Here is a 15,433-nt window from a genome sequence, read left to right on the forward strand (position 1 = left end):
TGTGTTGTGTGTCGGTGTACTCCTGCTTCGTAGGATGTACCTCTCTACAGATATCACTCAACCCTAGTTGTGCCATAACCTCTCGTAGTTGTGTTGTCATTCTCGGTTTAGTGTTCTGTCTCAGGGGATGTTGGTCGATGTCACCAATATGCAATTAAAGTCTCCTGCCCAGAACTGATCAATATCAGCCACGGCGGTACTGTATCCCTTAAAGTACCGTAGAATAATCCATCATCTATATTTGGTCTGTAGGAATTCACGAAAGCCACATCTACCCCATCCAATCTACCTTGTAGAATCAGGTATCAACCCTCCACGTCTGCCTCCACATAGGTTATTGCAAACGGTACCCCTGCAACAAAGCATATCAACACTCCACCGGAGTATGACGAATAATTAACGTAATACACTTGACCGCTCCATTTGTTGGCCATTTGATGGCCTTCTCATCAGTGAGGTGTGTTTCCTGTAAGCAAACAGTTCCTATCCCATGTTGTTTGAAAAGGGATAACACTCTATATTTTTTGGTAGGACCCCAACCCCCGTTATCACTGATCCATTCTGGTAATTCCTAACATGTCAATCTGGCAGAGACTCCAAAACAATAACCAAGAGAATAACCCAACATTAACCACCCCCTCTACCCCCCCAACCCAGGACAAGAAACAGCTTACAAGACAAGCAAGTTTGTCCACAATACTGGATGTGTCAGGACTTGCACCATCATCCCTTTGAATTCTCCTGTGAACGTCCCCTTCTAGGCAACCTTCCGGAGCCTCCCTCCACTCACTCAACCACTCTTGTAAAACATGTAATATAAAAGTAAGCATCACTTTAGTTTCTGAAATGCAACTTATATGATCAATGTCGTTATTGCAAAGTAAGCCAGTGCCTTTATTCATTTCTTGAACTATCAAACTCCCCAATACATCATGAGGATACCAGGAGACATGGGTCCTACAACATCTTCACAGCTGAACACCTCTTTCAACACAGGGCTATCGAATCGCCAATCAGTGTTGCGACAGCAAACAGCAACACACCAGTCCCTGTGTCTGCAGGCGGCCCATCTTTGCCAGGCATGCCATAGCACAACCATGCGGGTTCCCGAAGCACAATACTCATCTCTCTCAGTCAACCACCCGTACAGTCTCTCTTATGCATCAATCACTCCACTTCTCTCAGCTTCCACTCACACTGTGCATCAATGTGTTATGCCAACTGTCCTGAAACAGAGGCGTGTTCCATTGCCAAACTATTGTTTGCCCATTCCTCTCCCACATATGACACCAGAGTTCACTGAGGGCACCAGCTTCAGTCTCTGGGACGGCGTCCCCTGTGTCCAGCTGGGAAGGCAGAGTCACTCCCAGGATAGTGGTGCACTCTGTGGTGGTGCTCGGCCGGGGAGGGTGCCCGCTGGAACAGGATGATGCAGGATTCGGCAGTTGGTGGACAGAACTCCTTAGGAGCGCATCCAGTCGGCCATCTTGCTGGCCACGTACTCTACCTTTAATTCTTATTTGATTAGTCTTGCTTGTTCTATTGATTTTTTATAATTTCATCAGTATTCCTTTCTGTCGCATCAAAGGATGCATGATTTTCTTTTGCTGCCTTTGGTATTTTTGGTTTATCGAAGATACAGAAAATTGATTCAGCCCATTTAGTCTACCAGGATTTTTCACAAAGGACTAACCATTTTTTTTATTTTTACTGTAAGTCTCACTCACAGTAAATTCACAGTAATTGGAACAAGCGTGTTATGCACCAGTGTCCACCTTTTAAGATAAGGTCCCTGATGCGCAGCTAGGGTTAGGGCACTGGCTGGTTACATGTGTACACATTTGCACGCTTGTGCGATCTGCTTTTGTAATACTGCAATCCTATGCAGCCGGGTATTTGTGATGAGGTCACCTGGTGCAGAAGGGACTCTGCAAGGATAATATGATACTGATCTAATTATATGAGTGGGCATTCATGGAGTAGATCTGTAGTGCTTACTGAAAATCTGTGGTGTTTCCACTGTATTACACACATAGGCAAAATCTTCCCTAAAGTACAGTTTCACTTTACTTGGGCCTACCAGGTCAAGCAAGGTAACAAACTGGGGTAAAGCATTGAATTTAAATTCCACAGTACATATACATGTTACAGGACTACAGAATGTGTCATATTTCTCTGGTTCAGATCATAATCAGATTCCATGCCTTTGTCCCTCCTCTGCTAGGCCAAGGTAAGAGCTCTGCTTCTGAGCAGAGAGACCAAAGCCTTCCCACACAAAAGGAACCATTATCAGTGATTGACTCAGTTACTTGAAAAGGCTGTGGTGTGGGGGAAATCTGCGTCTGGTAATTACCTTGCCACTCTGCAATGTCCCAGCACAGGCCTACTAGAACAAAGGAGGGAGCTGAGGCACCTAGAGCCAACACTGGAAGGGCTCGCCCTTGATGTTTTGGTGGAAAGGTTTTAAACAGTGATGTTAGCTGGGGGCAGAGCTGAGGCCCTCAGAGGAGCTCTTTCCAGAGAAAACTTGAAGTCTGCATTTTGGATTGCCCCAGAATGCAGTGCAGGAAGGTTGAGACAGGGGTGGTGGCATGATGTTGCATCTCAGGATTGTCCAGTGGCGCCTGGTCAATGTTCTACCGCCACTTAAAAACTCATGCACAATGGAAAGACAATTGGGAAGACGATGGACCTGGGAGGTGATGGTGGCAGAAAGGGTGGCCATCTGGAAGGAGAAGCCGCCTGATACCCTGCAAGTGTGGACTAAGGACTTAGACTCCAGCTGAGCCCTAAGATTAGAATGGGTCTTGGAGCAGGTAGCACTGACCTTTTTATGCCACCTCAGGACCTGTTGGGAGAAAAGCCCTGGATTTCACAGCCTCCACGGGTTCCTTGCAAGTTTGCTAGGAGGCCATGATGCCTGGGAAGTGTAGGTAGGAGGGGTGCTGCACAAGATGTGCCAGGAGCCAGTCAGAGGAGATGGCTGGTGTAGGGAACTATAAAATCCAGTTCCCTGTGAAATTAGCCAAAAATTTATAGAATGGACCCAGTGGGGCCTGAAATGCATCTTTAAATATTTGCTCGTTTAAAAAGGGACATCTGATAGTGAGCGAGTGGTGCTCTGCTCAATGTTCTTAAGGTTACCCCCTTGGTGGCCAGGGGCCCGAGGTCAGCGCAGCTTTCATTATATGTTTCCTTAGACAGGAGGCATGGATGCAGTCCCCTTCTCATCCCTATTTTCTGTCCTCGGGGGCCCCATCTCCCGGGGGGCTATCGCAACTATTCTGCTTTAGGAACCCCATCATGCTTGGTGACTTGCACTTGTCTAGGGAGGCGATTGCGCTCAGCGCCTAAATGCCCACTCCCGCTGCCATGGGTGTACAGCACAGAGCTGCTACTACCGTGGAAGCACAAGAAGAGTTACTCCCACTACGATGGGAGCAGAGAACAAGATGGCAGCTCCTGCGCGCTGGAGTACAGTGTGCACTGGGAGCCTGGGGTATCAGTAGGGCGTTGGAACTATTCCCTCAGCCCCCAATTATTTGTGCCACTGTGGGTGCCCCGGGTGGGACTGGTGCATCCATTAAAAAAGGGATGAAATAAAGAAACCTCTTTGGCTCGAGGCCGCAGTAAAAAAAACAGCAAGCCAACCCACAATGAAAATGTTCACTCCTCACTGTGAGTGGGCCTAAATTGCATGTTTATTGGCTTGTGGTGCCCTTGGAATGTGCGGGGCACCATCAACGTTCGTAAGAAGTGATGGGGGGCTGCATTAGGTGCAGCAGTCACTCCTGTAGCATTTTTTTGAAGAACTAACCCTAAGAAGGACTCACATGCTCAGAAAATGAATGGCAGCAAGTGGCACTTACCCATGATATAAGGCCTACAGATGCTGTTCATCAGCAGGGGCCATCTGCAGCCCTTTATAGCACGGGTCAGCACCACTGGCTGCCGTTCATTTTCTGAAAAATTACTTGTGATTTATATAAACTAAAAATAATATTAACCCTTGCACTTCACTATAGGTTACACACCGTGAGAACTTCTTTATTTTTATTCTTGCACTCTGGGGTTTCACTATCACTGATCTTAGGAAGGTAGAGTTGTGCAGATCATACGTACAACGCTTCTTCCCCTGGTAAGTTGTGCCCTGAGCACCAAGCTTACACTTAACATGAGTACTGTCTTTGTCTGTCCCTAATAGCATGTGCTCCCCACACAGGCATCTTGTGGCCATCCCCAACGTAACCACGGCAGCGGCCTTGATCCCCATCCAGTACGCAGGCCTTTCACCTATTCTCAACCAGTGTGCATTTCTCCTTATTCCTTGTTTAATATTCCAATTCAACTTCGAGTTATTAACTTCACACAATTCTTCAGCTCCCCAGATCATTCTCAGTCCTTATAAAACCCTTATATCCTACACACCATCTAAAGACAGACCTCAGGCCTTATAAAACCACAGATACCTCCCATGGTGCTCCCATCTGTATGCAATACCGTTGGGTGTCTTTTGTCTTATACCAATATACCATTTTATTTACACATTTGTCAATTCTTTTACCTTGTTCGAGTATGATTCTTCTCTCTTGGTGCTCGGTTGAGTTATTATCTCACCAGTCACTTGACTATGTGGTGTTCATCTGTTTTGTATATTTCTACTTAACTCTTGGAAATAAATTCAATTCAGACGAATTGAATATGAAAAATACTTGTTGACTCTTTAAGTTATTTGTTTGTGGAAATTTATTAATGACAAACTGTTTCTGACTTACTAAGGAGTCTTTTACCTTGATTAATTCAATGCAGAATTCCCCTGTTGTATTATATTATTCTTCTAATAAGTTCCATGTGAACACCCGTTCCAAGTGTAAACTTGATGCCCAGGTTCACATGGACATTTGAGTTGCTCTTCTCCCTTTAAACTCTTATACATACTGACGCTCCCTATAATGTGTTACCTTGACAAAGTATAACATGTGGTTACTAATATTAGTGGGGTGACCCCCGGGCAAATCCAGTAGGCCTGTCTTATTTAAAATTACACACCCTTATATTGTGAAACCATATCTGCTATAGGTGGGGGTATTAAAAGTGTGGAGTTCAGGACCCACTATGGGTGTAATGTCATATTAGGGTGTCTTCAAAGTATCTACCTGTCGTCTATCTTTGTAATTTAATGTACAGTATTTAGCAGTGTGTGTAACAAATCCAAGCTTCCTTTTTAAAAGGAAAAGCACTGACTGGGCACTCATTCATTGAATTTGTAGTTATATGCCAGCAAATTGGTATTGCTAACCCACCCCACCTCTCCTCAGTTGGCCTTGGACTGCTCTGAGTCGTTATCCTGAGAGAGTCAAGTGCTACAATGAGGTGTTTGGTTACCAGTATTAAGGCAGTTGCGGACCTATTACTTCCTTCCTTTGCAACTAATAATCCAATTTCTTATGGGAGCATTGAATGCTTGCCTTAGAGCAGATGGTCAGTTTTTCAAGCTATAGTCAGAAACACTTTTAAACAGACGGTCGGACTTCCATGCTACAAATACCTCTGCTTTCAATTTCCTTTTTCTGAATTGGATGGCAATTTGCAACTTAGTCTGGAGGAAAGGGACCTGGCATGTATTTGAAAATACAAGTTTTTTTTGTGGTGGTTTCTCTTGTACTCATATTCCTACTGCTTCCCTACCTCTGGACGCTGCACATACCATGCACCTTTACCTATGCCGAGGAGGGTGAAATATACTCTGAAGCTACTGGAAGATGGCTAATCCTGATGCAAAGTTTGGTCCCACATTTGCTTTTCTTCTTAATCCCTAATATGCTTTGTGCTTTGAAAAATTTCTCTTTTTGTCCCATATATTAAGAGATTCAACATTTGTTTGAGAGAGGAACAGTGGGCAGTTAAGACAGATTTATTTTATAATTTACTATGGTGATTAACCACTAATTGTTATTTTCTTGTCCATCTCAAGTCTGGGGAAGGCAGTTCAGTTGGTTGTGATCCTTGACTGTCTTCTTTTGAAGTGCAACTGAACAGTTTTTATGTTAAGTGTTTCATCATTTCATTGGGAACCGGAGACCTTAGAATTAGGAATGTCAGTCACCTGTCAAAAAACATATGAGTGACTTCTGCCTCTCTTTTCTCAGCCCCCGAGGAGCTGCAGTTATGTGTGTTTTCAGATTCTCTGGTGACCATCTCAGACAGTGGACAGGAAGTGGGCGAGTTCACAGTGTCGGTGCAGCGTGCCTTTTACGAAGAGGATGGGAACGAGGAGGTGGAATGTTTCCTGGTCCATGCCACCAGCCAAGGATCCATAGACGATATTCCCTGTGGGACCTCAATTCTAGGTGGGGGAGCTAATCACTTTTTATTTTATTTTAATCTGGTTGAGCTGTTGTTTGTCTTGACCTTTCATTATCTTTCCTAAGTGGATCTCTTCTGGAGCTTTTTTGGTGGAAAAAGAGTAGTGTGAGACATGGTGGCTTATAATGGCAAAAATGTCATTGCTGTGGGCAGCGATCTGCATTATGGCATACAAGACGGATTCTTAAATTGTTGTCGTTAAGGTGCTAACTTCAGAAGCTAGAGTCCTTGTTTTCTAAGTGATTCAATGAAAATCACTTCACCGCACTTTACTTCATTTCTAGGCCTGGGCGGAGTCCTGCTATGTGGAACTCTGCGAAGTGCTGAAAAAACGCAGCCGCACTACACGGAGTTCCGAGAGCAGCGGAATTTGGGTAAATCGCACAGTTCGCCCTGATTTTCAGCACAGGTGTTTCTCCTGTGCTCCAAAATCAGCACGAACGGCATCACGAGGGGTGCCAGAGGGCACTAACTTCTTTTTGCCCCTCATAGATTTTCTACTTGAGCGGCAGCTTTCTTATCGCGGGCAGTCATGGCCTACCACGACTGCTCGCGTTTAGAAATCTTGCTTTCCAACTTAGCGATTTCTCTTCCTTGCGCTCACCAACTTAATGTGTGTGAGTGAGAGAAAAATCTCTACTCTGCGTCACTTTGTGAAGTTTTTTGGAATTCTGCACTCCGCGCAGAGTGGGGAAAATTGCGAACTCCGCTGCCAAAGCGGAATTCTTCGCCCACCCCTATTCATTTCACTTGATTGTAGAGGGATGAGTACAGGTGAATCCGTTTGCAGCCTGAGCTGTATATGAACATTTATGAAGCTAGGAAGAATGAAACAACGTGACACAAAATTAATTTATACCGTGATCTGACAGACGAAGAATACAATTTGGACAGTAACACACAACTGAAAAAAACTATACAAAGAAATATGATATTTTATTTTTGTTATTATAGATATTTAACAAACAATCATGTCCAGCACTACCAATCAAATTCCAAATTGGGATTTAAGATTCAGATCGAATTGAAGAATAATTGTAAACCGCGTCCCCTCATTACGAAGGTAACAGGTTTGGGATATGCAACCAGCAATCCTGATTGTGTCGATTATGAACTGTAGTTTTTCTTGAATTTGTAAGAAGTAGATATCTCATCTGAGTGACTCTTCGTTTAGCAGAAAAAATAATCTCTTGAAAAGAGTGCACAATGTTATAGTTTGCCCAGTGAAGATTTGCGGAAATGACAAACTTCAGTAAGTCACAAAGTTCACAATTTTGCAAAGCTTTGCCTTCCTGTGGAATAACTCACAAATAATTGATGGAAATTTTAGGTCAGAATTAAAGTAGGTTTGGTAGCTGTTTTCCCTCAAAACAATTTATTTTCAAGAATTTACTTTTGTTGTTTTGTTTAAAAGTTTATGAAGTTGGCAAAGTGAACTTCACTCACCCATTTTACCATACCTCAGGAACCAGAGCCTCAGGGCAGATGGCTTCTGCTGAAGTCTCTCTTGGAAGACATAAGGCAGCGTTGTGTTTTCCTTTATGTGGAGGGCGCCCTTTAATCAAGCCCTGTTTTTTTAGGATTACACCAGCCCCTTGATTGCCACAATTAGCCTTCCTAACCAAAATGGTGCATCAGGCTGCACTCTTTATCAGAACTTAGGGGAGGGTAGAAGCATTACCTGAGGTGGAGAGCTCACCCAGAATCTACACACCAGTGCCGGCTCAGTATCACCACTTAGATCCAGATGTGATGTGGAATGATCCAGCTGGTAGTACAGTGATGAACTAGAAGTGGTGATGGCTGATTGCTTGGCAACTTTTGATGCACCAATAATAATTACTGCTACTAAGAGAAAGAAGGTAAGTGTGTGAATGGGCCTCCCTTCCTACATTTCTGGCTTTGTCTTGGCGGGAGAACATCCTATAAGGTGCCCTTCTTGAAACCGGCTGATGCCATCTTTAAGAACTCTTCTAGTTAGCTGATGAATTCCAAAGGAGGCAGAAAAGGCTGTCATTTATCAGACCTCCTGTCGTATTATTTTTTAAACTTATTGTCATTAGATGCATCTTCTTTTCATTGCACACCTTCATGCTCACAATTGCTTCCTTATTCAAAGCTCTTCTTGTCTTCTCTCTATTTTTCAGCCTACGTCTCGAAGGAACTTGAAACTCTGGAGCAGCACAGCCATGAGTACCTGAGGGTAATGGGAAGTTGATGGTCATCAAGGGCAGCATCATATAGAAGGGTATAGATTCTGTACAGCTAAAAGGAAGAGCAGACAGGGTAGATCACGGTATCCTTTGTACCAATGCACCTGACAAAGGGCTGGACAAACTAGGTTTCCACCTGGCAAGTATTTTATGTGATGTACGTCTACCACCAAGATGGACCCAGTGCACAGGGACTAATAGTTTAGCACACAGAGGCTCCTCCGTTAGACCTGTTGCTACTGGTTTTAAACCCTAATTCACCTTTTGTAGCATCCAGTGTGGTTTCATAGTGAAGATAACACATCACAAAATGTCAGCCATACCGCCAAAAAAGCAGCAAGAAATTGTTTCAGTTCAAAGCTGTAGAAACTCAACAAAAGCAGGCAATAAACTAACTGGTAACCTGAGACTGTCCAAATACACACTAGCGACTCAGGTGCACAATTCCTAGAGAGACAATAGACACTTAGCAGACATGGATACAGACACAGTCCTGTATGAATTACACTAGATCACAATATCTAATCAGAGTACACAGCCTGGAACCACTTATGACTAGATATAAGATTGCTTTTCATAGACCAGAGATTAGAAAAAGGAAGAACAAACAGAGGCATGCTCAATAAGTCAACATTGTGACCAACTCCTCGTTGAAAAAGTTAGAGGGCCTGGTTTAGATATTGACAGACGGGTTACTCCATCAGAAACGTGACAGATGTCCTGGCAGCCATAATATAGGTGTATTCTAGTCAGTGGCTCTTATAATACGACGGAGGGAACATCCATCACATTTGTGATAGAGTCCCTATCCACTTAATCTTTAAATAATGCCCAGAATCCTTCAGGCACTGTCCCGTGCATGAGGAAACATAGCACGTTTAACACGATTTTAAAAGGATGGTAAAATCTCCCAAGCGGCAGAACAGGCAGCTGAGATTTGCCTTGCGACAAGATCAGAGACAAGAAAACTGTTGAAAGATAGTGCAACATCTATGAACCAGTAAACGTCTTTTACGATTTGTACCTTGCCAACAAACCATAATACTGAATAGTTTTGACTTATTAAAAAAAAACACACTGGCACTCAGGTTCTAATTGAGGCGTTTCTATTCTATTGTGAACCTCTAAGGCTCTCAGGTCACTGTGCCACCTCAGTCAGAAAACTTCCTAGAAATAATTTCTCTATATTTCCCATCCTGTCTGCCGTATTACAAGTGCATTATATCCTATAACACTTGCAGCACTTAAGGCAGACAGGATATCTCACATTTTTGACAGAGTATCCCAATCACCAAACTCTAAATGAGGCCCTCAGGTAGTAGCGGCTGCTGCCAGAAAGGGGGCAGGGTGCAGGGTCGGGGGGAGGGCAAGTCATTTAAAAAAAACTTACCTGCAGCCTCGGTGTTCCGCCGCTCCCGCTGCCTCGGCTGTTCTCATCTTCTTCCTCCCCTCCCCACCCAATCTCGACACTTCTCTCATGCTGTTGCCCAGTATGAGATAAGCACCAGGATTGGCCTAGGCAGGTAGAAATGCCACTCAGGGAGGGAGTGAGCGACTGCGTTTGGTCTCCACCTGGCATGCAACACAGTCCTTCTGCAAATATCAATACATATCTGCAACATAAATCTAATGCTCCACTTTCTGTTCTCATTTGCAGATAAAAGGCAAAAATCTGGACAAGAAAACACACCTGGTGAAGAGAGGAGACACACTGGTCCTAGACAAGGTCATCACTGAAGGGCAGGTAGGAACCATGGAGCGGCGGCTCTCTCCTGCCTATCCTTTCATCACGTAGAACCGAGGGTCCCAGAGAAGCAGTGGGGAGCTTTGTAGGCTAGACCATGTGGTTTTAGGTGCAGGTAACCCAGTGTGGAACTCTGGATGTAAATCTGTCTTCAGTGTAAACAGAGCAGGATTTTGGGATGGGGAAGTATTGTTGGAGCTTTATGCGGTCTTAAAGATACCCAGAGTTGACATCTGCTCGGGGCTTTACTCACTCTGCTTAGCCAAGGCTGATCTTTGTCAGACAGAGGGAACACATAACTCCAGGCATCATGTGTTTCTATGCTGCATTTCAACAAATCTTCTTTTTCTTCATTTTTTTAAATTAGGTTTTCATTGAGTTTGAAAAAGCAGAGCAACACAACAAAACACACCCGTCACAATTCTGATCTCATAATTAGTACCCTGCAGACCAACACCCCTCACGCACACCTTATTAATATTAAATTCTTAGTAGTCTAACATCACTGGTCACAGGCTTCCAAACAGTACTTCAGTACTTGTCTGATTCAGCAACCCACATCAGGCGATAGGTGTGGGGGGGCCATTTATCTCCAGAGCTGGACCATTCAAGGATCAGTTTGTTGTACAGTTAAAGTTGATCATTGTGATATGTGAACTTCAACAGTCGTTGTCTGACTGTCTGGAAATGGCCACATCCTCAATGCTTTGCTACCAGTCATTTGGCTAGCAGTAGACTGAGGGAGATAATTTCACAATGAGCACAGGGGATCTTCTGCACCCAGCCCAGCAATCAAACCAATGGAGAAGTCTGAAGAAGAACCTCTGTAATTTGTTGGATAATGTCAAACATTCTGCTCCAAAACGTGAGGGCCTGCAAACAGTTCCCAGCTAAGCAGGAAAAACGGGCATCCTCCACGGCACAGCGCGCACATCTAGAGTTCTCCCTCAGTACCCACTTGTGCAAAATTGCTGCCATAATATATGCCCTGTTAATATCACCATAGTGGATTGATTGAAGTCGTCTGCTAGGCAGGAACGCTTCTGTTTATGCACAGCAGTATTCCCATACCTTAGCGTTTAGAGGGGTACCTAAGTCTGACTCCCATCACGTTCTAGCAGGATTGTGTCGGCCAGGTATTTCAGCTTGCACTGTGCAGTATAGCCTTGTAATAAGTTTTTGATAGTCACATTACCCAGGGCGGTCTCCAAAGGCCTGAACCTGTTGTACTCCTAAGCGTAACTTGATGTCCGCATTTTACTTGAAGATTTTAGCCTGTAGTAGAGGAGAGTACCTAGAGGAATGACCTATTAGGGTGTCTGAAGGTCGTCTATTGTAATAAGTTTATCCAGTATATGTACATCGTCCCAAGTTGTGATGTGAAGTCTCTTGAGTCTCAAGGGCGCTTTCTGTTCATGTGCCATAGGAAACAGTGGATGTGCCTGCAAGGAGGCGTGCGGAGTATATAATAGTTTGAGGCATGCCCTTCTCCTCAAATCTTCCCATGCCATTGTCATGCATGCCACCATCTTTATGTCCGTGCTCGCCGTGTTCTGTCGCAACCCTAGTACAGTTGTAAGGGGGGGTGGGGTCTGTGATATTTTTTGTACGGCATTGTGAGCCCAGTACTGCGGGGGCTGAAACCAAACGTGCACATATTAGGTGCAAAGGTTGTATAGCTCCATATTAGGAATGGTGAATCCACCTCTATAATAGGGCTGTGTCATGGTGCCCCAGGCCATTCTAGTTTTTTTTTTCTGCCTTAGCGGGTCTGATAATGAAGCCTAGGGTTTTCCAAAAAACTTGCCTTCAGCTGGATAGGAATATTTACAAATTAACCCAGAATTTTCTGGAGGATCACCATTTTTATGATGCTGATCCGACCAGCCGTTGTCAGCGGGAGCATCAGCCATCATATTTGTTCGTCCAATGGGGTAATCGCCCTACCATAGTTCAGGGATAGGATTTTCTAAGTATTCAGGTTTATGCATATTCCACAGTACTTAATCGGAGCACCACACCACTCCGGAGGATATTCAGTCACAAATCTAGACGTTTCACATGTTTGAGGGATAATAGCTGATTTAGGTCAGTCCAGATGACACCCGAATTTAGTAAACTTGCGCAAGATAGGACTGAGGTTCATCTACAGGTCCCTGATATATAGCGTTATGTCGTCTGCATTCATCAATAGGGGCCTTTAACCTAAACCTCAATGCATGCTGTGCATAATGCTGTTGGTGCTTAGCCCCTTAGTGCTTCAAGGCAAGCACAAATAGTGCGGGGGCAGGGTGTAGCCCTGCCTATTACTCTGTACAGGAGTAAATGATGGTGCCCCTCATCCTTGTATAGCTTAGCCATCAGTAGCATGTAAAGCAGTTTGACCAGGGCTTAAAACATGGGGGCTGGGGGCATTTCCATGCAGCCTAGGATGCCCATGAGGTAGCTCCACTCAAGAGGATCAAATATTTTGGTAGCATACAATAGGATAGCCGTGGCCTGAGTGTTGGGATTAATTTGGTGTAGGTCCGCAAACATAGACTGAAGGTTATACATGGTGGACCTCCCTGGGACAAAGCTGGTTTGCTCAGAAAGGACCAGTTTGGGGAGCAGCAGTAACAATCTGTTTTTTTGATGGCCTTAACAAGAATTGTAACATCACAGTTTATAATTGATAGAGGTGTATATAGCTTGCAGTGGTCGGCAGGTTTGGAGGGTGGCAGGTGTCCAGTCCCCAATGCCTCTTCACAAACCTCCAGAAGTGGTGGTGCTAACATGTATATGTAAGTTTTGTATATTTCAGCCAGTAAGACTTTCGCCATTGCCATTGGATAGCCCGCAGATGACATATGTTATTTTGTCAGTTGTGAGTGGGCTAGCTGAGAATTCACATTGAGCCATGCTTAGCAATGCAAGAACTTCTTTTCAAAGTAGTTGTGCACTTGCACAGGGTGCCCCCACATTTAGTGGCATAAAGGCTGGTATAACAGGTGTGAAACACATTTTTGCAGCTTTGTATTGCAATTAAAAGTGATCATGCATGATTTTGGGCACACCATTTGCAGCCTACGGTTTCCTAATAATAGCGAGCTGTGCTTTCCCGGGTCTCTTGCCTTCCCCGTGCTCTTGAGCACGAGCATACTTGCCTAGGTAATAGACCTCACGCCCAGAGTTTGTTATAGTCGATGATTTTGCATTTTACTTCTTACATGCGTTGGTCACACTCTCTCCTTGGTAGATGATCTCTCTATCTGTTACATCTCCTTTTCCAAGGTCTCCAAATGCTGCTGTAATGTCTTAAGTACTCTGTGTTGCATAGCCAGACAGTGGCCTCTTGACATCACTTTAAAAGCTTCCCAAAACATAACTACTGTTCTGACTGACCCTCGGTTTCCTGTAAAATAGTTCTGGATGTCAGTATGCATTTCATCCCGAAAACAGCTGTCTTGGAGCAATCTCTGTGACAGGTGCTCCATTCTTGTGACTGGAGACACATTTGGCAGTGTGAGTTCAAGTACTGGGGAGTGGTCAGGGAGTGTGTGGGCTTGATGTGTCCCTTTCCTCACCCGGGTATTAACATCTTCGGTTGTTAACCAGGAATCTCATCTAGACCACGTATTGTGAACAGCTGAACAAAATGTTCCCTCCCTGTACCATGTCTGTTACGCCGTGCCCCTCCCACACCAGCATCTCCAACCAACTGGCAAATAACTCCCCACCCCCAATTCCCACTGCAGTGCATACTGCTATTGGGAATTCAGTGTTTGTCTCAGAAACAGCAGTTTATCAAAGTCCATCACAGAGTTTACCATAGAGGGGGTGGGCAGCGTTCAGGAGATAAGCTGACTCCTGCACCAGCCTGGGAAGTTACATAGGATTCAGCTACTAATTCATTAGATGCAAAATTTATGGTGCTTTTAGTGCGCAGCTCTGCCAAGTGCCACGCATCACAGGTCAGACTAACGCAATTGCAACTTCTTCCCGCATTCCCGCACTGGAACACTCTGCCACTCAATTTTGAGGATGACTTTGAACTCAGCAGCAGGCCTTCTTTGTTTGCCATCCAGGGGAAAAGGTAATTTATCAGTGGAGCTGCTACAAAGTCCACAGCCCGGATAGATTATAAGGGATCAAAGAAAGGTTAGCTGTTGGCCGATGCCTCCAAACATTGCACCAATGGGATACTTTCTGAAGTGTATCTTATTAAATGGATTTTTCTGTTTGTTTTTAATCACAACAAAGTTTCACTTAAAGTGTCACACAAAAGTCATGGAATGTCACTCATAAACACACTTAGATTATGATAATACCACTCATATGCAATCTGAAAACTTGGCAGCTATGAGTGCGTTCCCTGTTTATTGACCATAGTACTGCCATATTAAGCTCGGTGCAAGACGCAGTACTGTCAACGACCGACTGGATCTTCAGTCACATAATTCCCCACCAAGAGAGCGGTTGTTTCTCAGTTCTTCCCAGAATCGGTGGCCTTGCGGGTGATCACCATCTCTGAAGTGCTGGCATGGGTATCCTTTTGTAAAATTGTTGCCTGTTGTGGGCCAGAAAAGATCTTTTGCTTGCAATGGTAAGTAATCTTTAAGCGGGCGGCGGGTACATCATACCTATGGGATGTTCAGTTGTTGAAGTTTTTTCTTCGCTGGCAGAAATGTCTGTTGAGTCTCCCATACGGTCACAGTGAAGTCAGAGTAACATGTGACATGACATAATTTGTACTGAAGGTCATTTTTAGTTCTTGGCTAGACAGCACATGTGCGGTCTTGAAAAGACATGTTGTATTCAGTATGTGGGCTTCAGCCCGCCCATAAACTTACCATTTGTTTGCTCCCTCGTCGCTGTCCTATCCTTCATTCCCCTTGGTCCATGGCATGCATGGGTCATGCCTCTCCTTGTATTCATCCCTCCCCTGGACCATGAACTAAGTACTTTCATTGTACTTGTATCGGTCTACTGCTCCCATGTTAGAAGCTACTGTGTTCTTTGTTTTTCAACACTAGACACTAGCGCTCTTGTTTTCACTCTGCGCTCAGGCTTACACTCTCCTTTTTCTGTTGCCTCTTTTTGTTACTGCAACCCGTCATCAGATGTCCCT

The 15,433-nt window shown here is 44.4% G+C and overlaps 1 protein-coding gene across 3 annotated transcripts in view; it reads left to right on the forward strand.

The window, feature by feature from the left end:
* CATIP (ciliogenesis associated TTC17 interacting protein) overlaps positions 1-15,433 on the forward strand; it is a 114,499-nt gene that overhangs the window by 56,879 nt on the left and 42,187 nt on the right. For all 3 annotated transcript variants that reach the window (XM_069227096.1, XM_069227098.1, XM_069227099.1), the window contains exons 5-7: positions 6,150-6,350; positions 8,514-8,569; positions 10,237-10,323. In XM_069227096.1, coding sequence (XP_069083197.1) covers positions 6,150-6,350; positions 8,514-8,569; positions 10,237-10,323 — 344 coding nt within the window. The remainder of the gene's footprint in view (positions 1-6,149; positions 6,351-8,513; positions 8,570-10,236; positions 10,324-15,433) is intronic.

Source organism: Pleurodeles waltl, chromosome 3_2 (genome assembly GCF_031143425.1).
Source record: "Pleurodeles waltl isolate 20211129_DDA chromosome 3_2, aPleWal1.hap1.20221129, whole genome shotgun sequence".
In the NCBI taxonomy this organism is placed as follows: domain Eukaryota; kingdom Metazoa; phylum Chordata; class Amphibia; order Caudata; family Salamandridae; genus Pleurodeles; species Pleurodeles waltl.